The sequence below is a fragment of the Panthera tigris genome, chromosome A3 (genome assembly GCF_018350195.1).
Source record: "Panthera tigris isolate Pti1 chromosome A3, P.tigris_Pti1_mat1.1, whole genome shotgun sequence".
NCBI lineage: Eukaryota > Metazoa > Chordata > Mammalia > Carnivora > Felidae > Panthera > Panthera tigris.
Window position 1 is genome coordinate 22461347 of NC_056662.1, and position 22773 is coordinate 22484119.

The 22773-nt window shown below is 54.7% G+C and overlaps 1 protein-coding gene across 2 annotated transcripts in view; it reads left to right on the plus strand.

Annotated features, from left to right (window-relative positions):
• The first annotated feature begins 241 nt into the window (after positions 1 to 241).
• The window catches only part of SOGA1 (suppressor of glucose, autophagy associated 1), a 69681-nt gene continuing 47149 nt past the window's right edge, over positions 242 to 22773 (plus strand). Inside the window, exons 1-2 of one of the 2 annotated variants that reach the window (XM_007077692.3) lie at positions 242 to 1055; positions 19668 to 19892. In XM_007077692.3, the coding sequence (XP_007077754.3) occupies positions 381 to 1055; positions 19668 to 19892 (900 nt within the window). In that variant the 5' untranslated portion in view covers positions 242 to 380. The remainder of the gene's footprint in view (positions 1056 to 19667; positions 19893 to 22773) is intronic. The other variant, XM_042980454.1, reaches the window with a different exon arrangement.

Consider the following 22773-nt stretch of genomic DNA (forward strand, 5'->3'; position numbering starts at 1 on the left):
TGCGCGGGGGGCGGGCCGCGCCGGGCGGAGCCGGGGCCCGGGCCGCTGCCGGACTCGGAGCCCGAGGGAGCGATCGGCGCGCAGGCAGCCGAGTCCCGGGCGCACTCCGGGGGCGCGGCGAGGCCGAGGGGGCGGGCGCCGGGCGGAGCCGGAGCCGCAGCCGGGGCGCCTGGAGGCGATCGGGCCGCTCTCTCCGAGCTCAGGGCAGCGGAGAGCCGGTGCGGCGGGGGTCGGGGCCAGAGCGCAGCCCCGGGGCTGAGGTGGGCCGAGAGGAGCCGCGGTCCGAGGGGCCGGAGCGGCGCCGGGACCCTCCCCAGGGGCGCGGAGGCCGGGTGGGCCCGGGCCATGCGCGTCGCTCGCTGAGGCCAAGGGAGGCCGCGATGGAGGTGCCGGCGGGGGAGCCCCCGGCCCGGGGCTGCGGTCCCCCGCCCGCGCCCGCCCCGGAGAGGAAGAAGAGCCACCGCGCGCCGTCGCCGGCCCGGCCCAAGGACGTGGCCGGCTGGTCTCTGGCCAAGGGCCGCCGAGGCCCAGGCCCCGGCGCCGCAGCCGCCTGCAGCGCCGCGTCCTCCGCGCGGCCCGACAAGAAGGGGCGCGCAGTGGCGCCCGGGGCGCGGAGCGCGGGGACGCGAGTGGCCGGGGTCCGCACCGGGGTTCGCGCCAAGGGCCGCCCGCGCCCGGGCACCGGGCCGCGACCGCCGCCCCCGCCGCCCAGCCTCACCGACAGCAGCTCGGAGGTGTCGGACTGCGCGTCGGAGGAGGCGCGCTTGCTGGGCCTGGAGCTGGCGCTGAGCAGCGACGCCGAGTCCGCGGCCGGGGGCCCGGCGGGGGCCCGCACCGGGCAGCCGCCCCAGCCCGCGCCGCCAGCACAGCAGCCCCCGCGGCCGCCCGCCTCCCCCGATGAGCCGTCGGTGGCCGCGTCGTCGGTGGGCAGCAGCCGCCTGCCACTCAGTGCCTCGCTCGCCTTCTCCGACCTCACCGAGGAGATGCTGGACTGTGGGCCCGGCGGCTTCGTGCGGGAGCTGGAGGAGCTACGCTCGGAGAACGACTATCTCAAGGTGGGGGCGCTGGTGGGGGGCGGGAGAGGGAGGCCCCGGGAGGTGCGGGTTGTGACGGCCCCAGGGGCCTGAGGCACCAGCAGGCCCACCGTCCCACTGAAGCCGCTGGGAAAGGGGGCCTGAATCCTCGGAGACTACCCTGGGGCTCCCACACACCTTGCCTCCCTTTTTTGTCTGGGAAACCGTCTCCTGAGGAGGACTCTAGATGACGAGACTGGCCAAAGGGCCCTGATTTTGGAGGGAGGGAGGCATGAGAAAACTGCTTTGGAAGATGCCTGGATGCATTACTTGGGGTGGGGGGTGGGTAGCCAGTGAGGGGCTGAACCTCTGTCCTTCAGCTGCTTAGAACCCCCCCCCACCCGCAGGCCAGAAGCTAGGCCTTGGGTGGCTCTCTTTTCCGGGACAGGTATCGGTGTGCACTTCTGCCAGGGAAACCCATGGCTGTCCCCTGCCAAGGAGAGGCCAGAACACCATGCTGAGTCTTTACCCAGGGCTTTCCTTGCTTCAGGCCTGTCCCCGCCTGCCTTTCAGGGTGGGTCCCATTTGAAAGCATGACATCTGGGAACATCCCCTTGGCTAGAGTCCGACTTCCGCCCAGTCTAACGGTCCCGCAGCCTGGGAGGATGATGTCGTGGGAGAACTGGTTCAGAGGCAGCTTCCTAAATCCCAGGATGTTGTCTTCTGCTCTTGTCTGCCCGGTACACAGAGGTCCCACTGGCCCCTCATGGCCGGTGCCCTTGGCCTTCCCATGTTCCTGGTGAGAGGAGGGAAGCTGTCCATCTGAAAGCCGCCTTCCCTCTGAGCATCTGGGGCACCTGAGCGCTTCCCCGGAGAGCAGACCTATCTTGCCTTCACCCTTTCAGTGAACATGTGCACCTACTGGGTGCTGGCCAGTCTCTGCGTGCCCACTGCTTGGTACTGTAGCAGCTTTATAGAATGTGCTGGCCTTGGCTGGGAAGACTGAAAGCTTCATGGGCTTTCCCACCACTGGCTGAGCATGGTTTTGGAAGAGGCTGAAATGTTACCTACTACTCTCATCAGTTGATGGCCTGGCACCATATCCAGAGCACCCTGGCCAAGAGCCACAGAATCAACATCACTCTGCTGATTTATGTCTGCCTGGCAACACTTAGCTTTGGCCCAATAGGTTTCTCTCTCGTTAGACTTTTGGGGTCTTGCTCAACTGTGTCTCCTCTGCAGCATGTGTTCAGTAAATACTTGTAGAATAAAAGGACAGGGCCTGTCTGAATCAGCATAATCCACCCCTTCAGCCTCTCATCTTTCCCCAAGCCAGGTCTCAGCCTTCTCATCTATTAAATGGGAGGGTAAGTCTTCCCAAAGGCTCCGTTCACTGTTGACAATTGAAGGTTCGTTCAGTCAGCTCTCACAGTGTTCAGAAGCCCGTAGTGAGGAGAGGACAAGTGGAGGGTGGGTGGAACAGAGACAACCCAGAAAAAGGCCTGGTCCTGCCCTCTTGGTGCCCTGAGCTGCTTCTGGCACTGCCTGCCTAAGCTGCTCTGAACTCACACCCTGAGCTCCTTACTCCTGCTTCCTGCCCACACTGTTTGTCCTGGCGAGGGAGATGGGCCATGGAGCTTTGCCTCAGAATCTCCTTGTGTACCAACCCCTGTGGGTTCCTGTCCCTTCCAGGAAGTCGTCAGGCAAAGCTCTGGAGTCTGCCTGGGCCAGCCGTGACTCTTAAGGCGGGCAGTAATCCCAGAAGGCTGGGGGTTGAGCCCAAGGTCTCACAGGGGCCAGGGCCTGGCTGGGCACCTCCCATTGCCTAGGCTGACACTGGACCACGTTTCCATCATTCATTCAGTACTGCAGGCTTCATGCGCAGACCTCAGGCTACTATTGGATCTGGGGTCTGTGGCTTCCTGGCTGTGTGAACTCGGGCAAGTTACTTACTATCTCCAGACCTCAGTTTCCTCATTGTAAAAAGGTATATCCCACATCTTCCAACCTTAAGGGTTAAGGGAGATAATGTTTGCAAACACCTCTGGAGTGCCTGCCTCAGATGAGGGCAGTTGTGATCACTGCTGTTTCCCAGTGGTGTGTGACACGTTTCCAGAGGCACCCATCATGTTCTCAGTGGGGCTGGGGGCCTTCAGGGAGGCCAAGGCCTGGAGGGTGACATGCAGTCAGCTGAATAGGACCTAGATAAGAACATTCCGGGCTGAAGGAAGTGGGAAAAAGTGTGTTGACTTCGAGGGATAGTACAGAGACTGGAGAGAGGGAGGAGGTTGGGCGGCGAGGTGAGCAGGGCCAGACTGTGCAGTTCTTGCCGCGTGCACTTTGGGTTGGTCCCTCTAGAGCTTTGTTTGATCCAGCTGCCAATCTCACAGAGGCGAGATGAAAATCTAGAGACTGGGCATGTGGACCATTAAGTGTAGTGGCTGTCTTGGGAGGTGTTTTGTTCATTCTACAGATGGGTTAACTGTGGCCAGAGAGAGGAAGGCACTTGCTCTGGGTCCCTGAGCCAGTTCTCCAGACAGCCAGGGCTTGGAGTAAGAGTGTATTATGCTCTGTTTTTTGTTTGTTTGTTTGTTTGTTTGTTTGTTTTTAAAGTATATTTGTTTTGAGAGAGAGAACCAGCAGGGGAGGGGCAGGGGGTGGTCAGAGGATCTCAGGCGGGCTCTGCGCTGGCACCAGAGGGCCCAACACGGGTCTCAGACTCACGGACTGTAAGATCATGACCTGAGCCAAAGTTGGACGCTTAACCAACTGAGCCACCCAGGTGCCCCAAGAGTGTATTGCACTTTTGACGTGTTTCCTGCCCCTCTGGGCCTCTTTGCTTCCAAGATGCACAAACTGAGTTACCAGGAGAGGACTTTAGATCCCCAGTGTGTCCCCTGCAGATTACATGCTACCTGGGTTGAGTCCCAAGTCTGGTGGGGCCCTGCTTGGGTTCATCTCCCAGTGCTGGGGGCCCTGGGACCTGTCTACCATGGAAGGAAGGCCTCACTGGTGGTGGCTGATCTCCTGTTGCTAGAGGCCTGCCCTGGGGCCCAAGCCGGGAAAGAGTAAATGGGGCAGCTGCCTCTCGATCAGATGATAGGGGCTGCTACGGAGAAGAGAGTGAGCTTGCTGTCACTTGAGTTATTCAAACAAAGGCTGGGTGACCTTGCACGTTTGGATGAAGATGTAGGGTTTGTGGAAAGCAGCTTGTAAACTGTACAAAACGTTGGTGGTTGTGATTAGAAGGAAGATTCAGGGAGGGATTTATGGGGTGGCTGCAGCTGAGCTGCCTGACCTCAGGATCGATTCCAGCCAAGGAAGTCTGAAGATTATTAACTTTCAAGGTTCCAGGATTCTAAGATGCAGCTTTAGTTGCAGAGCAGACACAATGACTGCATTTGACCTTCAAAACCCTGGTAGTCTCAGGTCTTCCTCCCCATCACCGCTAACTGTTGTCCATGTACCATGTGGTGAGGACATGCTGAGAACCATCTGAGTGTAGATGGAAGAATCTGAGAGTTGAGGCCCAAAGACCTGGCTTTCAGATCTGACTCTGCCATTTACTGTGTGGCTTTGAGCAAGTCGCTTGGCCTCTCTGAGCTCCTTTTTTTCATCTATATAATGAAGATGATGGAACCTACCCAGGCAGCTTCATAGGATTGTTTTCAGGAACCAGGGAGGTATGAATAGACAAGAAAACGTTTTACAAGCAGTGAAATCCCACATCTCTTGGGGGAACTGTTGTCTTTGTTAGCCAATGAGCAGACAGGACGTCCGTGTCTTTATTCTTGGGGGAGCTGGGAGAAGCCAGGAAGGTGGGTCCCCGTAGCTTTAGGATGTGAATAAATCAGGAGCTGCTTCCAGGGGGACAGGAAGGTGTGATCAGATTCCATGCTGCTCTGCTCCCTCCTTGGAGGGTCTAGGTGTGAGTGAAGTACAGCCAATCTAGATGTCAGCCCAGGAGAGGAAGCATCCGTCCTCCACCTCTAGTTCTCATTGTACATTCGGGTAAATGGAGGCCCCAGGTCACAGCCAGGATTCCAAACCTGGTTGGACTAACTCTAGGTCCTGTTCTTTCTATAGCATGACTGGAGCAGTGAGCTTTTAGTTGCTAACGGTGTGTCTAGTCTGGGACACAGGTTGGTTAGAGGGATCCTGCTGTGTGCCAGGCTCTAGGCTAAGACTTGTTGGGAACAAGTAGAGGTAACATAGGCTGGGGTGGGGGCCTGGAGCCTGCAGGCAGGCGGCAAGGGACATATACGTGCATGCGTGTATGGGAATATGTGCCTTGCACCTGTGCAGCGCGTGATTGGGACAAGGGGGATGTGAGGTACTGGAGGAAACGATGGGGGTTTGGATCCAGCCTTAAGGGTTAGTTAATGGTTAGGCTAGAACCCAGGGAGCTGGACTATTAGAAACGTTCTGGGGACCCCCCAGACCACTGATCCCTGGACTTCTGTGGCTCTTGCCTCATGAATGCTATCCCCTGTTGATCGCTTCCAGTGCGCTAGGCTCTGGGTTAAGTAAGGCCTTACTCCTCACAGCAACCCTGTGTTGAGGGTTCTGACGTCAGATCCATTTGGCAGATAAGGAAACCAAGAGGCTATGTAAATGTGCCCACGATTGCGCCGTGGCTGTACTTAGGAAACTCACTAGAGAACCCTAAGGAGCTCCCCTTGTCCCATTGCTCTTCCACCCTCTCCCATGCAGGAGGTGGCCTGTGCCTCTGAGTTTCACAGAGCAGAGTTCTTGCCTGGATTTGTCAGTTACAAGCTGTGTGATGTTGGGTGAGATACTCAGCCTTTCTGAGCCTGTTTCTTCTTCTGTAAATCAGGGGATAAGCATGCCTGTCTCAGGGTCATGGGGAGCCTTTCGAGTGTGGTGTGCAGTAAATGTTAGTGCCTGTCTCTGTTGTCCCTTTTCCTTACCTGCTTCTCCAGGCATTCATTCATTCATTCATTCATTCATTCATTCATTCAACTGATACGTTCTGAGAGCTGCCTGGCTACCAGGCCAAGTGCCAGATGTTTTCTCAGCTCTTCTCAGCTTCCAGAATCTGTCGCTGGGTTCGGGAGGGGGGTTGGTCATTATGGTCAGCAAAGCTCCCGCCTGGTCCCTGCCCTGAGTCCCAGCCCCCCAAGTGGCAGCTGAGAGGGGGCCTGGAAGAATCTTCTCTGAGACCTGGGTCTTTAAGAATCCTCAGCGGTTTGCCTGTCCTTAGGGGGAGGCGGGCAGCTCCAGCGAGATGGAAAATGAGATGGAAAATATGAGGCCGGCTGCTGCGGAGGCCTGGGGGGACCGCGGAGCTCCCAGGGCTCCCAGCATTCCTCACAGAGGGGCTGGGCCTGTGTCCCCGGGCACACTTGTCGAGCACACACAAACACACGTACGCACAGCGCATGCTCAGAGATCCACAGCCACTCATATGCGTGTCACATATACAGCCAGTGACACACACATAGGTTGTATGCTTCCAGAAGCACACCTCACGATGTGTCAGAGAGGATACACTCTCAGAAGGACACAAACCTATGCAGACACAAAATCTGTCTCCTCATACACACACAATACCAGACGCAACAAACTCACACCATCTAGAAGACCCCTGGCTCAGAAACACCCACTTACACACGCACACATCTTACCTACCCAGACATACTTGGCTGTGTCCCAGATGGACACACAGCTTTGAGACACCCTCAGACGTATCGGAAATACACATACATATGCAGGCGCACACACAAACCCACGCAGACTCATTACACACAGGCGCCAGCATCCACGCAAATCCAGAGATCCGCTCCTGCCAGGCGGGCACAGACAAGCTCATCACCCAGATGCTCACCCTGTCTCTTCCACAAAGAGAAGGTGGAGGCCCTTGCACACTTACCTTTATCTGGGGCTCAGACGCACACCCAGGAGATACACAGACACAAGACACATAGCCACGTACACATAAGCAGGGACACGAGCAGAGTGCACTCAAATGTCAGGCCTGTAGCATTTGCCCTGGGGAACCAGAGACTCGCAAAACAGGATCCCAGACACACACACACACACACACACACACACACACGTGCCTGCGTGCGCGCGCACACACGCACACACACACGGGCTGTGATAGTTCACCCACACAGAAATACAGGAAATCCTGGTCCCTGTCCTCTGGAGCTGGTGTGTACAAACGACTATGTTCAGCTACTCCCAAGGTTCCTTCCACAGGGCTGCTGGGAATGGTGAGGAGTGTGGCAGGGGCTTGATTTGTAACGGCCTGGGTCTGGCAGGTCACTATGTCAGGAGAAGCTGCACCAAAGGCGCTCGGGCGCCCGATGCCCAGCACTTGGGCCTGGGCCCAGTGGGCTGAGAGAAATGGAGCAATTGTCAGGCCTGCCCACAGGAGAAACACTGCCCAGGGGCAACTCCCTTCTAATCTCCTTGGAATTTCCGGCTTGCCCTCATCTCCCTCCTCCTCCCCTTCCCCCTTTGCTGGGGGCTGTGGAGGGCCATGCCACTCCCATCTTTGAAGGGTGCCCATTTCTGCCTGGGAAACAATGAAGGAGGCCAGGATGAAGGAGGTTGGAGGAGATGTGGACGCTCAGAAGAGGGTCCTGGAAGACTTCCTGGAGGAGGGGGCATTAGAGCTGAGGAGTTAGCCTTGAGTGGCTGCCTCTGGGTCCAGCTGCTGGGATGGTGCCTGGCACCTCATAGGGACTCAATAAATATTTGTTGTGTGATTGAATGAAAGGTAGTGATCAAGGTCTGTAGGTGGTCTGTGGGCTTAAAACAGAAGAGCTGGAGGGAATGGTGGGTGTGAGCAGGGGTCAGGGAGAGGCTGGGAAGGAGAGTTGGGCTTGCTCGGGAAGGGCCTCAAATGCCAAGCTGAGCTGAGGTGCTGTGAACACTTTGCTGGGAGGGGGCCATACAGCAAGGCTAGTAGCTGCCCCCTTAGAGTGTGCCTCTCGCCCTAGACGCAGGAGTCCAGAGTGGGAGGAAAGGAAGGCTCTGTGGTCTCATTTACAAATTCCATGTTTGGGGTCAAGTCTAGGGCCAAACCTTGCTTTGTCCTCCCTATGCATGCCTCAGTCTTCTTGTCTGTAAAATGGGAATCGAATCCCTTTTTGCAGGGCACTTAGGAGGATTAGTGTTCAGGTACATGGTGCATCCAGTACCATCCTGAGCACAGAGGAAGAGAAGGAGCCCTACATCCTGTGTGGCCTCCAGAGGAGAGGAAATTCCCCAGGGGAGGGGCTCGGCTAAGTTCCAAGCAGGGGCCTGACCAGCAGCCAAGGTTATTGCTAAGGTCATTCCCCTCATAGCACATACACATGACCTCATCTGTGGTCATATTCTCTGCCCTCCGGTGCCAGAAGGAACTTGGGGCTGGGGTGGGGAAAGAGCCAGAGACTCCAGGGTATTCTGGGACAGGCTGACCCTGGCCTTCACTGGAGGCCCACAGGTCAGTACCGTGTCTGCATTCTGAGCAGATAGGGCTGGCTTTCCTGAGGAATGGCAGGGAGTCAGAGAAGGTGGGAGCAGCAGGACAGCCCTTCCCTTCTCTGGGGTCCAAGGTGGTTGAGAGCACTGTAGGCTTGAATCCTGGCTCTGCCTTTTCCTCTATCAGCTTCCCCTTTACGAGGCTCAGTCTCCTCACCTGAAAATTGGGGATGCTGGCAGTGCTCACCCTACAGGGTTGCGGTGAGCACCGAGTAAGGGAAAGCATGTGTGTAAGGATTAGTGGGGGCCTGGCTCATTGTAAGGACTCGGCAGCTATCTGCCCTCACCGCTTACTGGCAGACTGGGGTCTGTAAGCCCTGGTCCTTGAGGCAGAGGTTGCGTCTGGCTCTGGGTGTGAGTCTTGGCCTGGAGCAGGGGCCTGGGAGGTGTGCGTGGAGCTGAACTGCATTGTGGAGATCCCCAAACACTTCTGTCCCTTGCGTTCCCCCTTTCTCTCCCATCCCATGTCGGTCTTCTCTAGACGGCCAGTGCTGCATACTCTGTAACCTGGGGATACTCCTTTGCCGGTGGAGGATGACTTTGGGGTCCCGCATTCTAAGATCAAGGTGAATAATCTCCTGTTGCCTGGGCCACAAAGAAGCACAGGCTCCAGTGGAAAAATAGTTTGGGGTCCCACAGCTAGGCTGGCTCAGCTAAACATCTTTCTGCTAGTTTGCCCGAGATCTGCTTGGGATCTTCTGGGTCAGCTGCATCAGCCTCTCCCCTCCTTGGCCTTGGCCAAGTGCCTGGGCAGCCTGTGTGGTTCTGCCTCCCTCAGCCTCAGCTCACCTCGCTCCACCCAAGCTCCCTTGTGTTCCTCACACCCAGGTCTCAGTCCCTGTGCTCTTCCCACCTGGGGGGCCTTTGTGCTTACGGTTCCCTCCCCTTTCTGTTCGTTTCCACCTTCCTGCGCTCAGCTCCAGGCCAGGCCCCCGTGTTAGACATCCAGGAGCTTTCTATAGGCTCCTTGGGGACATTTACCTCAACAGTAATTAGATTATTAACTGGGTAATTACAAGTTGCCCATCGGCCCCTCCCCCATGTGTTCTGCGTGTAGACAGGGACCTTGCCAGGGTGGGACCTAGCCCCTTCCTTTCACACAGGTGTAAATTGAGCTCAGAGAGGCTAAAGGGCTTGGCAAAGGTCACACAGCCTGGAAATGGCAAGAGGCAGAAGGATGGGAGGTCTGGTGGTGCTCGTTCCAGGGTGCCAGGCAGGGCGATGGCCCAAACAAAGGCTTGGAGGCGGGAAATGGCTGGGGTGTGCAGAAGCTTCAGGTTGTGTGGCCTGGAGTCAGTCTTCCTCTCTCCAGCCTCACTTTCCCTCCCCAAGAGTCTCTGAGCCCTGTTCTGTCCCTGCTCTGAGATTTGGCTGCAGCCCAGAGGCCGTTTGGAAGATGTTTTAAACACATCCAGATCCAAATGCTGCCTTCCTTCCTGTTCACACAGAAAGGACAAGAGGGACATCGTCAGGCGCTCCCACTGTGAGCGCCTCCCCCCACCCCCAAAAAGGCGGATGTCTCCCTATTCTGTTGGGTGAGGCCTGGAATGGGCCAGTGACAAGTCAGGCCTGGCCTTGGTGGGAGATGGTCTCCAGGTATATTCTCACCCCAAACACACACATACGCACACACCCCTCCCCTCCAGAGGGGGTGTCTGTGGTTTCAAGCAGAGAGCTGTGTCAGATTTGGGAGGCACGCTCCTGACTGGCTGTGGAGCCTTTATCTTCTTGAGCCTCTGTTTGCTTATTGGCAAAATGGGCATAAAGTAATAGCACGTGCCGCAAAAGGACTGGTAGCATGAGATAATGGAAATTCAGGCAGAGCTCAGCCAGGTGTTTGGCACACAGAAGCTCCTGTAAGTATTAGCTATTATTGTCACTGTTGTCCCATTATAGAGACTGGTCTAGTTTACAGGAGCTCAAACTGAACTTGAATCCTGGCTCAGCCACTTTAGTGTGGGACCTTAGAGAACACTGTTGACCTATTTGACCTTGGTTCCTCACCAGGCAGTTGAGGGGGGCGGGCTGGGGATACAGTGAGACAACGTGGCACAGAGGGAGCGCTGTTGTCTATTTTTATTTACTGGTGTTGGAGGGGCAAGTCCAAGATCGCTGTCTTCCTTAATGACCCAATGGGTCACTGGGACGAGGCAGCCTCTGTGCCAGCTGGAGCAGGGGCATTGGTGTGGTATGGCCATACCTGGCTGGGCGTCCTGGCCCTCCTCTAGGACTTTTGACCCTGACTATCCCCAAACTGGAGCCCAGCTTTCATCCAAGGAGGCTAAGCTGGATTGAGCTCTGGGCTAGGAGGCAGGCATGCAGAGTCCCTCTCTGCTTGACTCTGGATGCTCTGGGGCGGGGGGTGGGGGCGTGCTCATCCCTCTCGAGGCCTCAGTGTCCCCGTCTGTCCCCCGCCCCCCCACCTTGCTGCTCCCAGAATCTTTGCTTTTGAGTGGGGAGGGAAGTGGCGTTTTGCAGAGCCTTCTGCGTTCCTTGGGGTCCAACTGCAATGATCTCATCTGGAGCCTTGACAGACCTGGGGGACCGACAGAAGGGATAGCAGATGGCGGCCCTAGCCTCTCGGGGGCTGGCGTGCTGCCCCTGTGGCCACTGTTGGCCCACCCTGCAGGTCAGCCCTTCTGGACCGGGGTGAGTGCCCCAGGCCAGAGCCAGGCTGGCAGATGGGCAGGCAGCCTGGGCTTTAGCCCAAGGGAGGGACCGTGGTGGCCGGGGCGGTGTGGGAGAAGGCTGGCCAGGCAGAGGCTGCTGTTCCTCCATGGAATGGTTGCTACCCTACAGAGGGAGAGTTCTGGGTGCTTTAGCTCGGCTCTGTCATTCTTCCTGGGTCTGCCTGCCCATCGGCCTGTCAGGTCCCTGGAGCCAGGGGAGGAGATGACATATTTGAGAATGTAACTTGGGAGTTGGTAGGAGGGAATTTGAGGCCCGCTACCAGGATCCCAAGCCCCCATGGGCATTAGGTTCACAGAGTCACAGAATTAGACTTAAACATAGCACCACTGACTAGAAGCGGTTTTCTGCAGGGCAGGGGAACAGGATGGTAATCTTCCCCTCTTAGGACCCCTTTGTTAATCCGGCGGCTCTTTATTGAGCTGTTCCTTAGTGTGCCAGGCCCTGCGCCAGGTCCTGCCCTCCTGAAGCTCACATCTTAGTGGCAGACTGACATTCCATAAGCAAACAGATCAATAAGGAAAATAATTCGCATCACAGATAAGCCTGTGACACATTCCGTGAGAGAACGTGGATACGATGGGCTTGGAGGGGTCTGGGAAGGCTTCTCTGAGGAGGTGGCATTTACGTGGAGGCTTTAAGCAGGAGGGGAGCCCGTAGTGCAGAGACGCAGGGAGGGAAGTCCAGGCAGAGGGACCCGCTGGGGCAGAGGCTTCGTGGTGGGACAGGCGAGGTGATTTCTGGGAGAAGAGCCGATGTGGCTTTTGTCTTTTGTCTTGCTTTTGTCAGGCTTTTGTCTTGCTTTTGGATCAGGTGATTTACATACAGTAAGGTGAGTTTTGGCAGAAGCGTACAGCTCTGTAACCCATCACAGTCCAGACATGGACCCAAAAAACTCCTGGGCTCCTTTCTAGTCCATTCCTCCTCCCCCAGCCTCCCACAAACACTGATCTGTTTTCTGTCTCTGCGGTCTTGCTTTTTCCAGAATGTCATGTAAAGGGAATCCTGCAGTGGCCTGCTGAGCCTGGGTTCCTACACCTGACATAACGGGTTTGAGCTTCATCCACGTTGTTGCGGGTTTCAGCAGTTTATTCCTTTTTGTTGCTGAGTAGTATTCCGTCACATGTGTGCCACTGTTTATCCATTCAGCCGAGGGACATGTGGGTTGTTTCCAGATTTTGGTGATCATTGGAGAGTTTTAAACAGGAGAGTGACATGGTTACAACAAAACAAAACACTCCATGTACTAAGTGGAGAACAAATTAATGGGGAAAAAACTGGCCATCCTCAGGGTTAAATTCAATGATCTGGTGGTGAATCTGGCTCTCTATACATACTCAGTAATTGCTCATTACAAAAAAGGCTGTGCCTTGGGGCAGCCAGGGAGGCTTCTTGGTGGAGGTGGCACTTGAGGTGGAGGGGAGGCAGAGGTGGGAGACATACAGAATGGAAGGAGGCCCAGGCAGTACAGGGTCCCTTCGGGAGCTGGTTGTGCTGAGACACTGGCTCCCTGTGCCTGACTCAGCCTTGGTATTCCAAGGAGGTCTGTAGGACTCACATCAGAGTTCCCTGGGGCTGCTGGGTGAACCCGAGCCCTGTGGGGGCTGACACTCTTGGGTGGGAGGTAGCTGGGGACCTCTGCTGTGGTATAGTTTCTTCCTTGGTGACTGGTAAGAAGTGATCTCCTCCTGCCTTCAGGAAGCTTCTAACCCCCTGCTTCCATCCCTGTTCCCTCAGGGCTGGCTGGCAGCTGTTGCTGGGTTCACATCACTCATTGCCACTTCCTGTGTTTCTGCAGAGGGGCCTCGAATTTGGTCACTTTCGTCTCCAGCCCTTCAGGTCAAGAGACTACTCACCATCTACTCCTACTGACCAGTTTTATCAGATGGATCGTCTGGAGTCACTTACAAGTGTTCCAGTGGGCCCCAAACCTAAACTTCCCCCTCTTGTCCTCATTGTACAAAGATTTATCATCGTATATTTGTGTAGGTTTCTTGTAGAAAACATTCTGTGCTGCAATATTTATTTATTTATTTTAAGGTATTTTTTTTGTAACGTTTATTTATTTTGAGAGAGAGCGCACAAGTGGAGGAGGGGCAGAGAGGGGGACGGAGGATCTGAAACAGGCTTTGCGCTGACAGCAACGAGCCCAATGCAGGGCTTGAACTTACAAACTGTAAGATCGTGACCTGAGCAGAAGTTGCATGCTCAACCGAATGAGCCACCCAGGTGTCCCTCTTTCCTGCAACATTTAAAATGGGGCTTGAGGGGCACCTGGGTGGCTCAGTTGGTTGAGCATCTGACTTCAGCACAGGTCATGATTTCACGTTTCATGAGTTGGACCCCTCATTGGGACAGTCTGCAGCCAGCACAGAGCCTGCTTCAGATGCTCTGTCCCCCTGTCTCTCTGCACCCCTCCCCCGCTTGCATGTGCTCTCTCTCTCTCAAAAATAAATACACATTAAAAAATAAAATAAAATAAAATAAATGTGGCTTGAAGGCCGAGCTCTGCTTCTCTAGCTTTATGCCCTGGTGGGGAAGAGAGGGGGTCTGGGGGCCAAGTCAGACCCCACAGATGAGGCACCTCTGGAAGGAACACAGGCTATGTATTATTTTGTGCCACAGACGCCTTTAAGCTCTCCACTGAGAATAATTCTCAGAATAATGTTTTTAAGTGTTTAAAACACAAATGAAACCAAATATATCACAATTATCGAAAGATACTTCTAAGTTATAATAATATAGTAAATATATGTTTATTAACTCATCAGATCTGCTGACCGGTCTATTAACCAGTGTAGTCAGTGCAATTTCAAAGTACTGATGAGTGTAAACACCATTTTGACACTTCTGCAATTGTTACATGATAGGAAAATATCTGTGATTTCTTTTGGTGGCAAACTTACGAGTATTGCTCATACAACTATGGCTTGTCCAGAATAGAAGGAAATGTTAATTTTTAGTTAGAGGCTGGTGGAAGTAAAGATATGCTATTTTTTCCCCCTTCCCATCCAAGTCGATGAGTTCCCTGAATTCTGGTGCAGACGAAAGAATCTGAGGTCTGCAATCTGAGTCCTGCTTGGAGGTCTCTCGGTGTGAGTTTGGGCACAGCCCACCTTCCCTGTGCTTCTCTGCAGTTCTCCGTCTCTAGAACAGAGGTGGTGGTTCCTGTCCTGCCTGTCCATGGGGTTTCTGTGAGGACCCATGAGATGATTCAGACGGAATGTCTTTGTAAACTGTGAAACCCCGTGCTGCCATGCAAGGTCTCGCTATTATTAGCAGTAGTGTGAGCTCATGTTTGGTCCTCTGGCCCAAAAGGGACCAAGAGACTCTTCCTGGCCAACTCCTCCAGGATTCCTGGGAACTAATCCATTTCAGGGAGCGGGTCTGCCTCTAAGAGGCTGCTTCCTGCAGGCTGACCTCATGGATCATCTGGAGGGTGTGTAGGGGGATGGACGGAGATGCACTTTGTGGGCAGGGAGTGAGTGACTAAGCAGGAGTTCCCTGGGTAGAGAGACCCTGCCCAGGCTCTCCCTGACTCTTTGCCGCTGACTTGGGGCTGGGATCAGGAGAGCTTGCCCACCCTGGTCTGTGGAGAGAGACTGGGCAGGGCAGAAGCCATACTCATCCTTCTAGTCAGACATCTACCGGTAGACAGTGATGTGTGCCTGTCCTGGGCCGTGCTGGGGATCAGACATGGGTGGGACCTGGCACCTGCCCTCCCCCCAGCTCTTGGGGAAGATAGAGTTGAAAGCAGACAAATGCAACCTGAAGTTGTTAGCACAGAGAAGAGTGGAGTTCAGAGTGTGTGGTTTGGCCGGGGGGGGGGGGGGGAGTGGGGGGTGGTGATGGAGAAGGAGAGAATGTTCTGGAAGGATGACATAAATTAGGAGTTAGCCTGGCAAAGGCCATTCCAGCAGAGGGACTAGCCCAAGCAAACCTGGAAGTAGAACATGGTTAAGGTCCTGTTTCCAGCTCCACCATTCCCTTGCTTGAGCAGCTCTAGGAAATTTCTGAGCCTCAGTTTCTCATCTGCAAAAAGGGAACATCTTCAATACCAACCTCACAGGGCTGGGAGGAGGATCACATTATTGCACATGTATGCATTGCCTGGCCATTCATGAGCTTCCCCATTGATGGTAGCTTTCTTTCTTTTTCTTTCTTTCTTTTTTTTTAAGATTTTATTTTTAAGTAATCTCTATCCCCAACACGAAGCTCGAACTTACAACCTTGCGATCAAGTCATATGTTCTACTGACTGAGCCAGCCATGTGCCCCGAGATGGTAGCTATTTTCTAGTCCTGGCATAGCGGGACGTCGGGGGTGGAGGATGCAGGGGTGGGGGGCAAGACAGGAATAGGGAGGAGACCAGGGGCAACTCCGGTTCCAGGTTAAGGGGCTTGGACCTAATGTAGAGAAGCCAGTGGGAAATAGTGGAGGAGACAGAAAGTGACCAGCTTTTTTTCCAAGTTATCTCCAATAAACAGGAATTTCCACTGTAATTAGAGCAAAATAAACATTTTCTATAAAGACTACTCTGGCAGTAGGCAGGGTACCCCGTTCCTATTCTCTATTCCTGTCCTACCCCACCCCCTTTCCCAGTCCTAAATAATCAGGCTGAGCTTCAAGGGGAAGAGAAGTCAGCTTGAAGGAGTGGCCACAGGGGATGAATGGCATTGACCTGGCAGGCCATGCCAGGTCTGAGCACCTTTCCCCGGCTTCTTTAGGCTGGCCTTTCTGACTGTGGGGTAGAGAATCAGGGCCCCCAGTTTCTGAGGTGGGCACTGCTGGCCTTTTCCTATCTGCAGGGGAGGATGAGGTTTGGGGTTCCCCACCATTGTTGTGGGGGGGATGGTTCTCCAACAATCTTGCTGTGCAGCCACTGGGCCTGTTGAGTCTGGTGGGGTTTGATCCCTTCCTCCTGCTTCCACATGGATGGGGGTCTGGGAGGGAGGAGAGGAGCAGGAAGGCCCCTGAACTGTCTGTGAGGGAGTTGGGAAGGCTGAGCTCCCCTCCCTAGCCCCCAGCTCTGTCAGTTGGTTCGGACTGTCATTGCAGGGCTTTGTAGGGCCACAGGCTGGGACTGTTGGACTGAGCAGCCCTGGAGGATTCGGTAGCTCAGTGGGGTCTAAGAACTTCTGGAGTGAAGCAAGGTCCTGCCCTCCCAGCTCCCCTCCCTATGGCCTAGCAGGCCCTTTCCCTGGCCCCACCTCAGGCCCAAAAGCTCAGCCCCTGCCCAAGTCCTGCATTCACCAGCTTCTGCTGCCTGCATCCCAGCAGACCCGGCCCGTGCGGGCCACAAGCTGGCCTTTGTGGACCCGCTCTCTTCCACGGGCCGTGCCAGGAGGGGCTGACCCGCATTCTGCCTGCAGCTGGGACGAGCCCCCGAGCTCCTGGGCCCCCCTTAGCCCCGTGGAGAGATGGAGCTGGCATGAACGCAACATCCTGCGTTTCCAGAAACTGACTGTAGTGAAGGGCAGGCCCTGGAGAGACAGCTGCTCGTGTGAGAAATCATTCATTCGCTCACGTTTTCAATAGATGCTTATTGAGTCCCTGCTCTGTGTCAGGCCCTGGTCTTGTGGTGCTGCCACAGATGGCTCTGGCCCTTTTAGGAAAAAGACTGGAAGGAAACCCCCTGCATTAGAGTCACTTGGTGAGCCCACCCCCAAGTTTCTGATTCATTAGGTCTCCGTTGAGGTTTGAGAATTTCTGACAAGTTCCCCAGTGATGGTTATATGCTGCTGGTCCGGGGACCACACCTTGAGAGCCACTGTGACTTAGGACCAGGTGGAGGAATTATGAGTGATGTACATTTTTTGTATTTTCAAAACTGTCTCTAGGATCACTGTTTCCTTTTATAAATAGAAAAATCAGTTATTTAAAAGTTAAAAAAATAAATGGTCCCCCCACATGACTCTAGCGCCCTGGATGTAGTCCTGCGTTGAGGGATGTCACCTCCTATGACTTAAACGCCTTACATCTGTTTATGCAGCCCAACGTTAATGAGCTTGTATGTTCCCTGCACTTCTCCTTGGTTGATCCTGAGCTTCAGGTCCGCTCAAACCTCCCTATGCTCCCGATCACCAGGCCCTGTCAGTGTGACTGCAGTGAGAAGAAGTGAGACGCTAGCAAATAGCATGGTGGGGGCTTGAACACAGGCTCGTCTGGAGGCTGGTTTAGCTTGGATTTAGCTGACTGACCTGCACTTCCTGAGTGCCGTTTCCCTTATGCTTCCTTAATCCACTGGCTGAAGTGGCGTGTGGACCCCTCACTTCCTCATTTCTTTTGACTGGTGTGATCATTGACTGTCCCACTTCCTCTTTTTCCACTTTTAGTTCTGTCCACTTGGCATGGTGGCGGTGAGTCTGTGTGTGTATTGGGACGGAGATGGAGCTGGGGTCCTGGTGAGGTGACCGCTCCTACAGCTGGTGTAGGCAGAATCATCCACTTTGGGGGTTGCTGCTGAAGCCATCCCTGGGGCAGAGGCCGTGGCGGCAAGTGGGGATTAAGCCCTTTGGTTGATGGTGGGAAGAGGACAGTATCTTACAGAGTTGGGAGAAGCAGATACCTGTTCCCTCCGTCTTCCTCTCCTGAGTTCAGAACCATTTGAGAAATAGTCCACAGGAGTCCGGTGGATGAGCTTTCACACTAAGAACTGGCTTCTTCCTGACCCTGCTCCTGAATTAAACCAACCCACCCAGTCTCAGGGGGGCACTGGACAGCCCCAGGCCATGCCCTCGTAGGGAGCCACACATTTTCTGCGGGGAAAGAAAGGCTCAAGGGCTGGTGAACACACTCTCCAGATTGTGTCCATCTCCAGGGCCCGAAGAGTTGTTTTTTTGCTTCTTGGACCCGCTCCCCTGCTCCCATCAGTACCTTCCTTAGGTGCTTTTTCAGGGATGCCTTTGGCGGATCATGCCTCCCCTGTGACTCAGTTTCCCTTTTTAGTGTACAATCTTTTTTAATTCATTCAATCATCCTAAGAGTAGGTATTATTTCCATTTGTGACTCAGTTTCCACATTTGTTATTAGACATAATAATAATCCATTTCTTCTGCTGGGTTCCCTCACTCATCCCCTTACACTCTAATGATTGTTTCATGTTACTATGTCATTTTTGGGGTTGTTTACCTAACCGGACATGCATTTACTCATTCAGTTAATATTTGTTGGGAGCCTGTGGGATGCTAGGCCCGTGCTGGGTGTGGGGGATATTGCGGTGAGCGAGGTAGACGTGGGGTATCCCCCCAGAGACTCACAGTATGTCTGGGAGACAAACTATTAAAGAATTGCAGATGTGCTCATGGTGACAAAGGGGAAGTGAGGGACATCTGGGAGCTGGTGACAGAGGTGGTCAGGAGCTGCCCTGGGGAAGTGAGGTCATCCCCCAACACCCTCCATTTAAAACCCAAACTCTGTTTGACCCCTCAGGGCCCTAGATGGCCGACCCCTGTCTGTTTCCCCAGCCTCAGCTTATCCCCCCTCTAGCTACCCTGGCCACCTTGCTGTATTCTGACCCATTGAGCTCTATCCTGCCTCTGAGCCTTTGCACACTCTGGACCCTCTGACTAGAGTCCTTTCTCCCTGGCTGTCTCTCTGCATGGCGTTCCTTCTTCCCTCAGCTCAAATGTCCCTTCTTTGGAGATGGCTGCCCCGATCACGTCTTTGGACACAGCCTTTCCCCATTACTCTAGCATATTACCCAGGTGGGGGTTTTTTTGTTTCTTGCCATTTATTTGGATTTTTTGTATTTGTTGGTTTATCATGTGTCTCCCCAGTGAGACTTGGGGCTCCATGCAGAAGATACAGAAGGGGGCACATTAGTCTTGGTCAGTACCGTCCCTTCCCACCCCCACGCTTGGCACGGGGGGCCTGGCACATGGTTGGTGCCCACAAATGCTCGTTGAATGAGTCTGTCCTGCTTCCCCAGTGTGGTAGGCTCCTATTCTGCTACAGCAAATTACCACAAATTGAGTGGCTTACAACAATCCCAGATTATTATCTCACAGTTCTGGAGGTTAGAAGTCTGAAAATCAAGGCTTTGGCAGGGCTACCTTGGCAAGGCCACATGGCAGGGCTCTGGGCGAGGATCCATTCCCTTGTCCAGCTTCTAGAGGCAGCCTGTTGGAGGCCTTTCCTCCATCTTCAGAGCACGTCCCTCTAACCTCTGTTTCTGTTGTCATGTCACCTCCCACTTTGATCCCCTTGCCTCCCTCTCATAAAGACTCTTATGATTTCATTGGTCCACCCTCATATAATATAGGAAAATCTCCCAATCTCGAAATCCTTAATCTCGTTTGCAGAGTCCCTTGAATTAGGGCATGGACATCTTTTGGGGGGGGGGCCATTATTCAGCCTACCACACCCAGGCCCCCAGGGCACCTAGGAGAGCACTGGGTGTGGCCTGCCTTCAGACACACAGGCCACTGCCACGAGCTCCGTGACTGGACCGCCTCTCCCCCCACTGCAGGATGAGATCGAGGAGCTGCGCGCAGAGATGCTCGAGATGCGGGATGTCTACATGGAGGAGGATGTGTACCAGTTGCAAGAGCTCCGGCAGCAGCTGGACCAGGCCAGCAAGACCTGCCGCATCCTGCAGTACCGGCTGCGCAAGGCTGAGCGCCGCAGCCTCCGTGCCGCTCAGACAGGCCAGGTGGATGGAGAGCTCATCCGAGGGCTGGAGCAGGACGTCAAGGTGAGCTCTGGGCCTCCCCCCACCCTCATAGGTACCCCTCTTGGAGTTGGGAGCACAAGCCCAAGTGGAGCCCAGCTCAGCCCACAGTTCGCTCCTTGTGTGTGCTTGAGCAAGTTACACCACTTCTTTGGGCCTCAGCTTGCTCATCTGCAGAGTGGGGATCCCTGGTGAACCGACAGCCCATTTCCCAGGAGTGTCCCAACGTGATATCATAAATATGAATCCTATTAACAGGAGCCATTCCCACACCTGGTCCTGGGCTTGGAGTTGTCCCTGCCCTGTCCCTGCACTGTCCCTGGAGGTTTCTTTATTGTGCTAATGAGTAGCAAAGGCCTGGAGTTGGATAGGGCTTGTTTAAACCTTGACTCCAATATGCCCTAATTTTGTGATTTTGAGCAAGTCGCCTAAGTTTCAGTTTCCTCATCTGGAAAATGGGTATAACAGCAGCCCCTGCCTCACAGGGTTCTATGAGGGTTAGAAGAGATCATATAGGTAAAATGTCACTGTAAGCACTCAAAAATGTTAGCTATTATTATTCGCATTTTCTGGATGAGGAAAGTCAGTCTCAGAGAAAGGAAGCACCTGTTCAAGGTCACATTGACACTCTGTGTCATTGGTCCAGTGCAGGCTTATCAGCCTCCCGTGCCTGACTGCCCCGCTCCCTGCCTCCCTGCCTTGTGAAGCAGGAGAGGATTGGGCTGGAGGCTGGCAAGAGGGGCCTCCAGAAGAGCAGTCCACCCTGTCTGTGTGTGTGGGCCCTGGTCTGGGGGCTGAGAACTTAGTGGGGACCCAGGCCCAGTCTCTTGCTCTCAGAACTCAGGGGAATGTAGCGGTTGGGGGTGGGGGCACCTGGTGCAGCCTGGGGGCCCAAGGGCCTCTTCCTGCAGGGGTGACTTCTGAACTGAGGCCTGTGGGAGAAGTGGGCTTGAACCAGGAGGGGAGAGGAGGAATGCTGGAGGGAGAGACCTCTGTCTGTAGTGGCCAGGGGAGATAAACAGTGAGTGCCGGCCAGCCAACCAGCACAGGAAGGCTCCCATCGCAGACTGTCTTTGCACATGCACAGTGGGGTTATAGGTCTGTTGTGCAGATGTGGAAACTGAGCTCAGAAAGGTTGTCTCCCCGGCCAAAGCTACCTGACAGGGCAGCCCCCGGGACAAAGGGTTGCACAAATATTCAAACTCCAGGCACTGGGTTGAGGGAGTGTGGGATGAGGAACAGCTGGGGAAGCTCAGATGAAGTAGATTTGGGCCTAGGTGATTGGGTATTTGGGGTCGGTACACTAGAGAGTCAGCCTTAGAGGGAGGGATGAGGGAGGGAGGAGGCCCTGACTGGGTGGCCAGTGCCTCCCTGGGAGGAGCCGAGAGCAGCTGGTGTGCGTGTGGGAGGGGGGATCTCTGAGCTCTGGGCTCGGGGAAGCCACCCCTTCTGTTGGGATTTGAACTAGCCAATCAGCATCCAACTTGCCCCCCCCCCCCCTTCTCCTCGCCGCTGCAGCTGGAGCGCTGAGCTCATCCCTGCAGGCCTGGGCTGGATGCTTCTGGCCACCACACTCTGCCCCATGTGCTGGGGTTGTTCTCCGGCATTTAGGGGGTTCTCAGAATTGTGACTTCTTTGCTATCTCCTGGGAGGGCCTGATGGGCCCAAGTGGGGACCCTTCCCCCGCCCGCAACCCCAGAGCTGGGTATCTCTCCGGACTCTCTGACTTCTGACTTGCTCTGTCAGCTCCTTGGCCCATGCCCTGACTGGCATGGGGCCACTTCTTGGGACCTCAGTTTCCCCTTCTGTTAAATATGGGGCTTAGAGCAGCCAAATCTATAGGGCTTTTGCAGTTCCAGTGGTTTTCTCGAGCAGATAGGTTTTTGGTGAAAGCGCACCATGAATAAAACCTCAGGCCTTGGCATCCCCCTCCCCTGGGCTCTCTGTCTGTGGTCCTCCCAGCCTGCAGGACCCACTGAACCTCAGCTGGAACATGGCTCAACATGTGGAGGGCAGCGTGGTAGTTGTTCAAAGACCTGCTCTACCACTTGCTTGGTGTGTAACCTTTGGAGAGCTCCTTCACATCTCTGAGCCTCAGTTTCCCCATGTGGAAAAGGAAGATAAAACTAGTTTCCACCTATAGAAATTTTTGTGAGGATAAAATGACATAGCTCAAGTAAAGAGAGTGCTGACCACAGACTGTGGTTCCGGGTGCTCCCCTAGCAGATGAGCAAATGTTTGTCGTGGTGTTACTGTTCAGGAGAAGAACTTATAAGGCACTCGGAGGTGAAGTGGCTGGGGACAAGGGCAGGGAAGGGAAGGCCAGAATCTCAGCCTGTGGATAAGAATCCCCGAGAGTCTGTTCACAATGCAGGGTCCCAGACCCCAGGCCCCATTCCCCCTCCCTGAGGATTCAGAGTGACAGGGACAGGAACACCCTGAAGCCAGAGGCCCATGAGCTGAGAGGTCTGCCCATGAGCAGGGGGGCCTGTGGTCTGATGGCTGCTGGTTGCATTTGGCAGGAGCCAGGCCTCAGTGCTGTAAACAGTGACCTCATGGCTGAGCGCATTGTTTGCGCTTTGGGGATTTGCCCTGGTGTCCGGAAGCTGCAGCTGCTTCACCTCCCGTGGTATCTCAGCCCCCCTACCCTGGGAGTAGTTGGGAGGATCCTAAGAGGATGAAATGAGACAAGCAGGGGGGAGCCCTGTGAGCATCTGACACGGTGAGCCCGCTGCTGGGCTTGTTGTTAATACTTTTAGTGCTGATATTAACATATCTTCAAGCTTTGGGCCAAAAGCAGGTTCAGGTTGAGAGCAGGACTCTAGAGTTGACCCACCTGATTTCAAACCTTGGTTCTGTAACTTTCTAGCTGTGTGACCTTGGGCAAGTGACCTGTCCTTTCCGA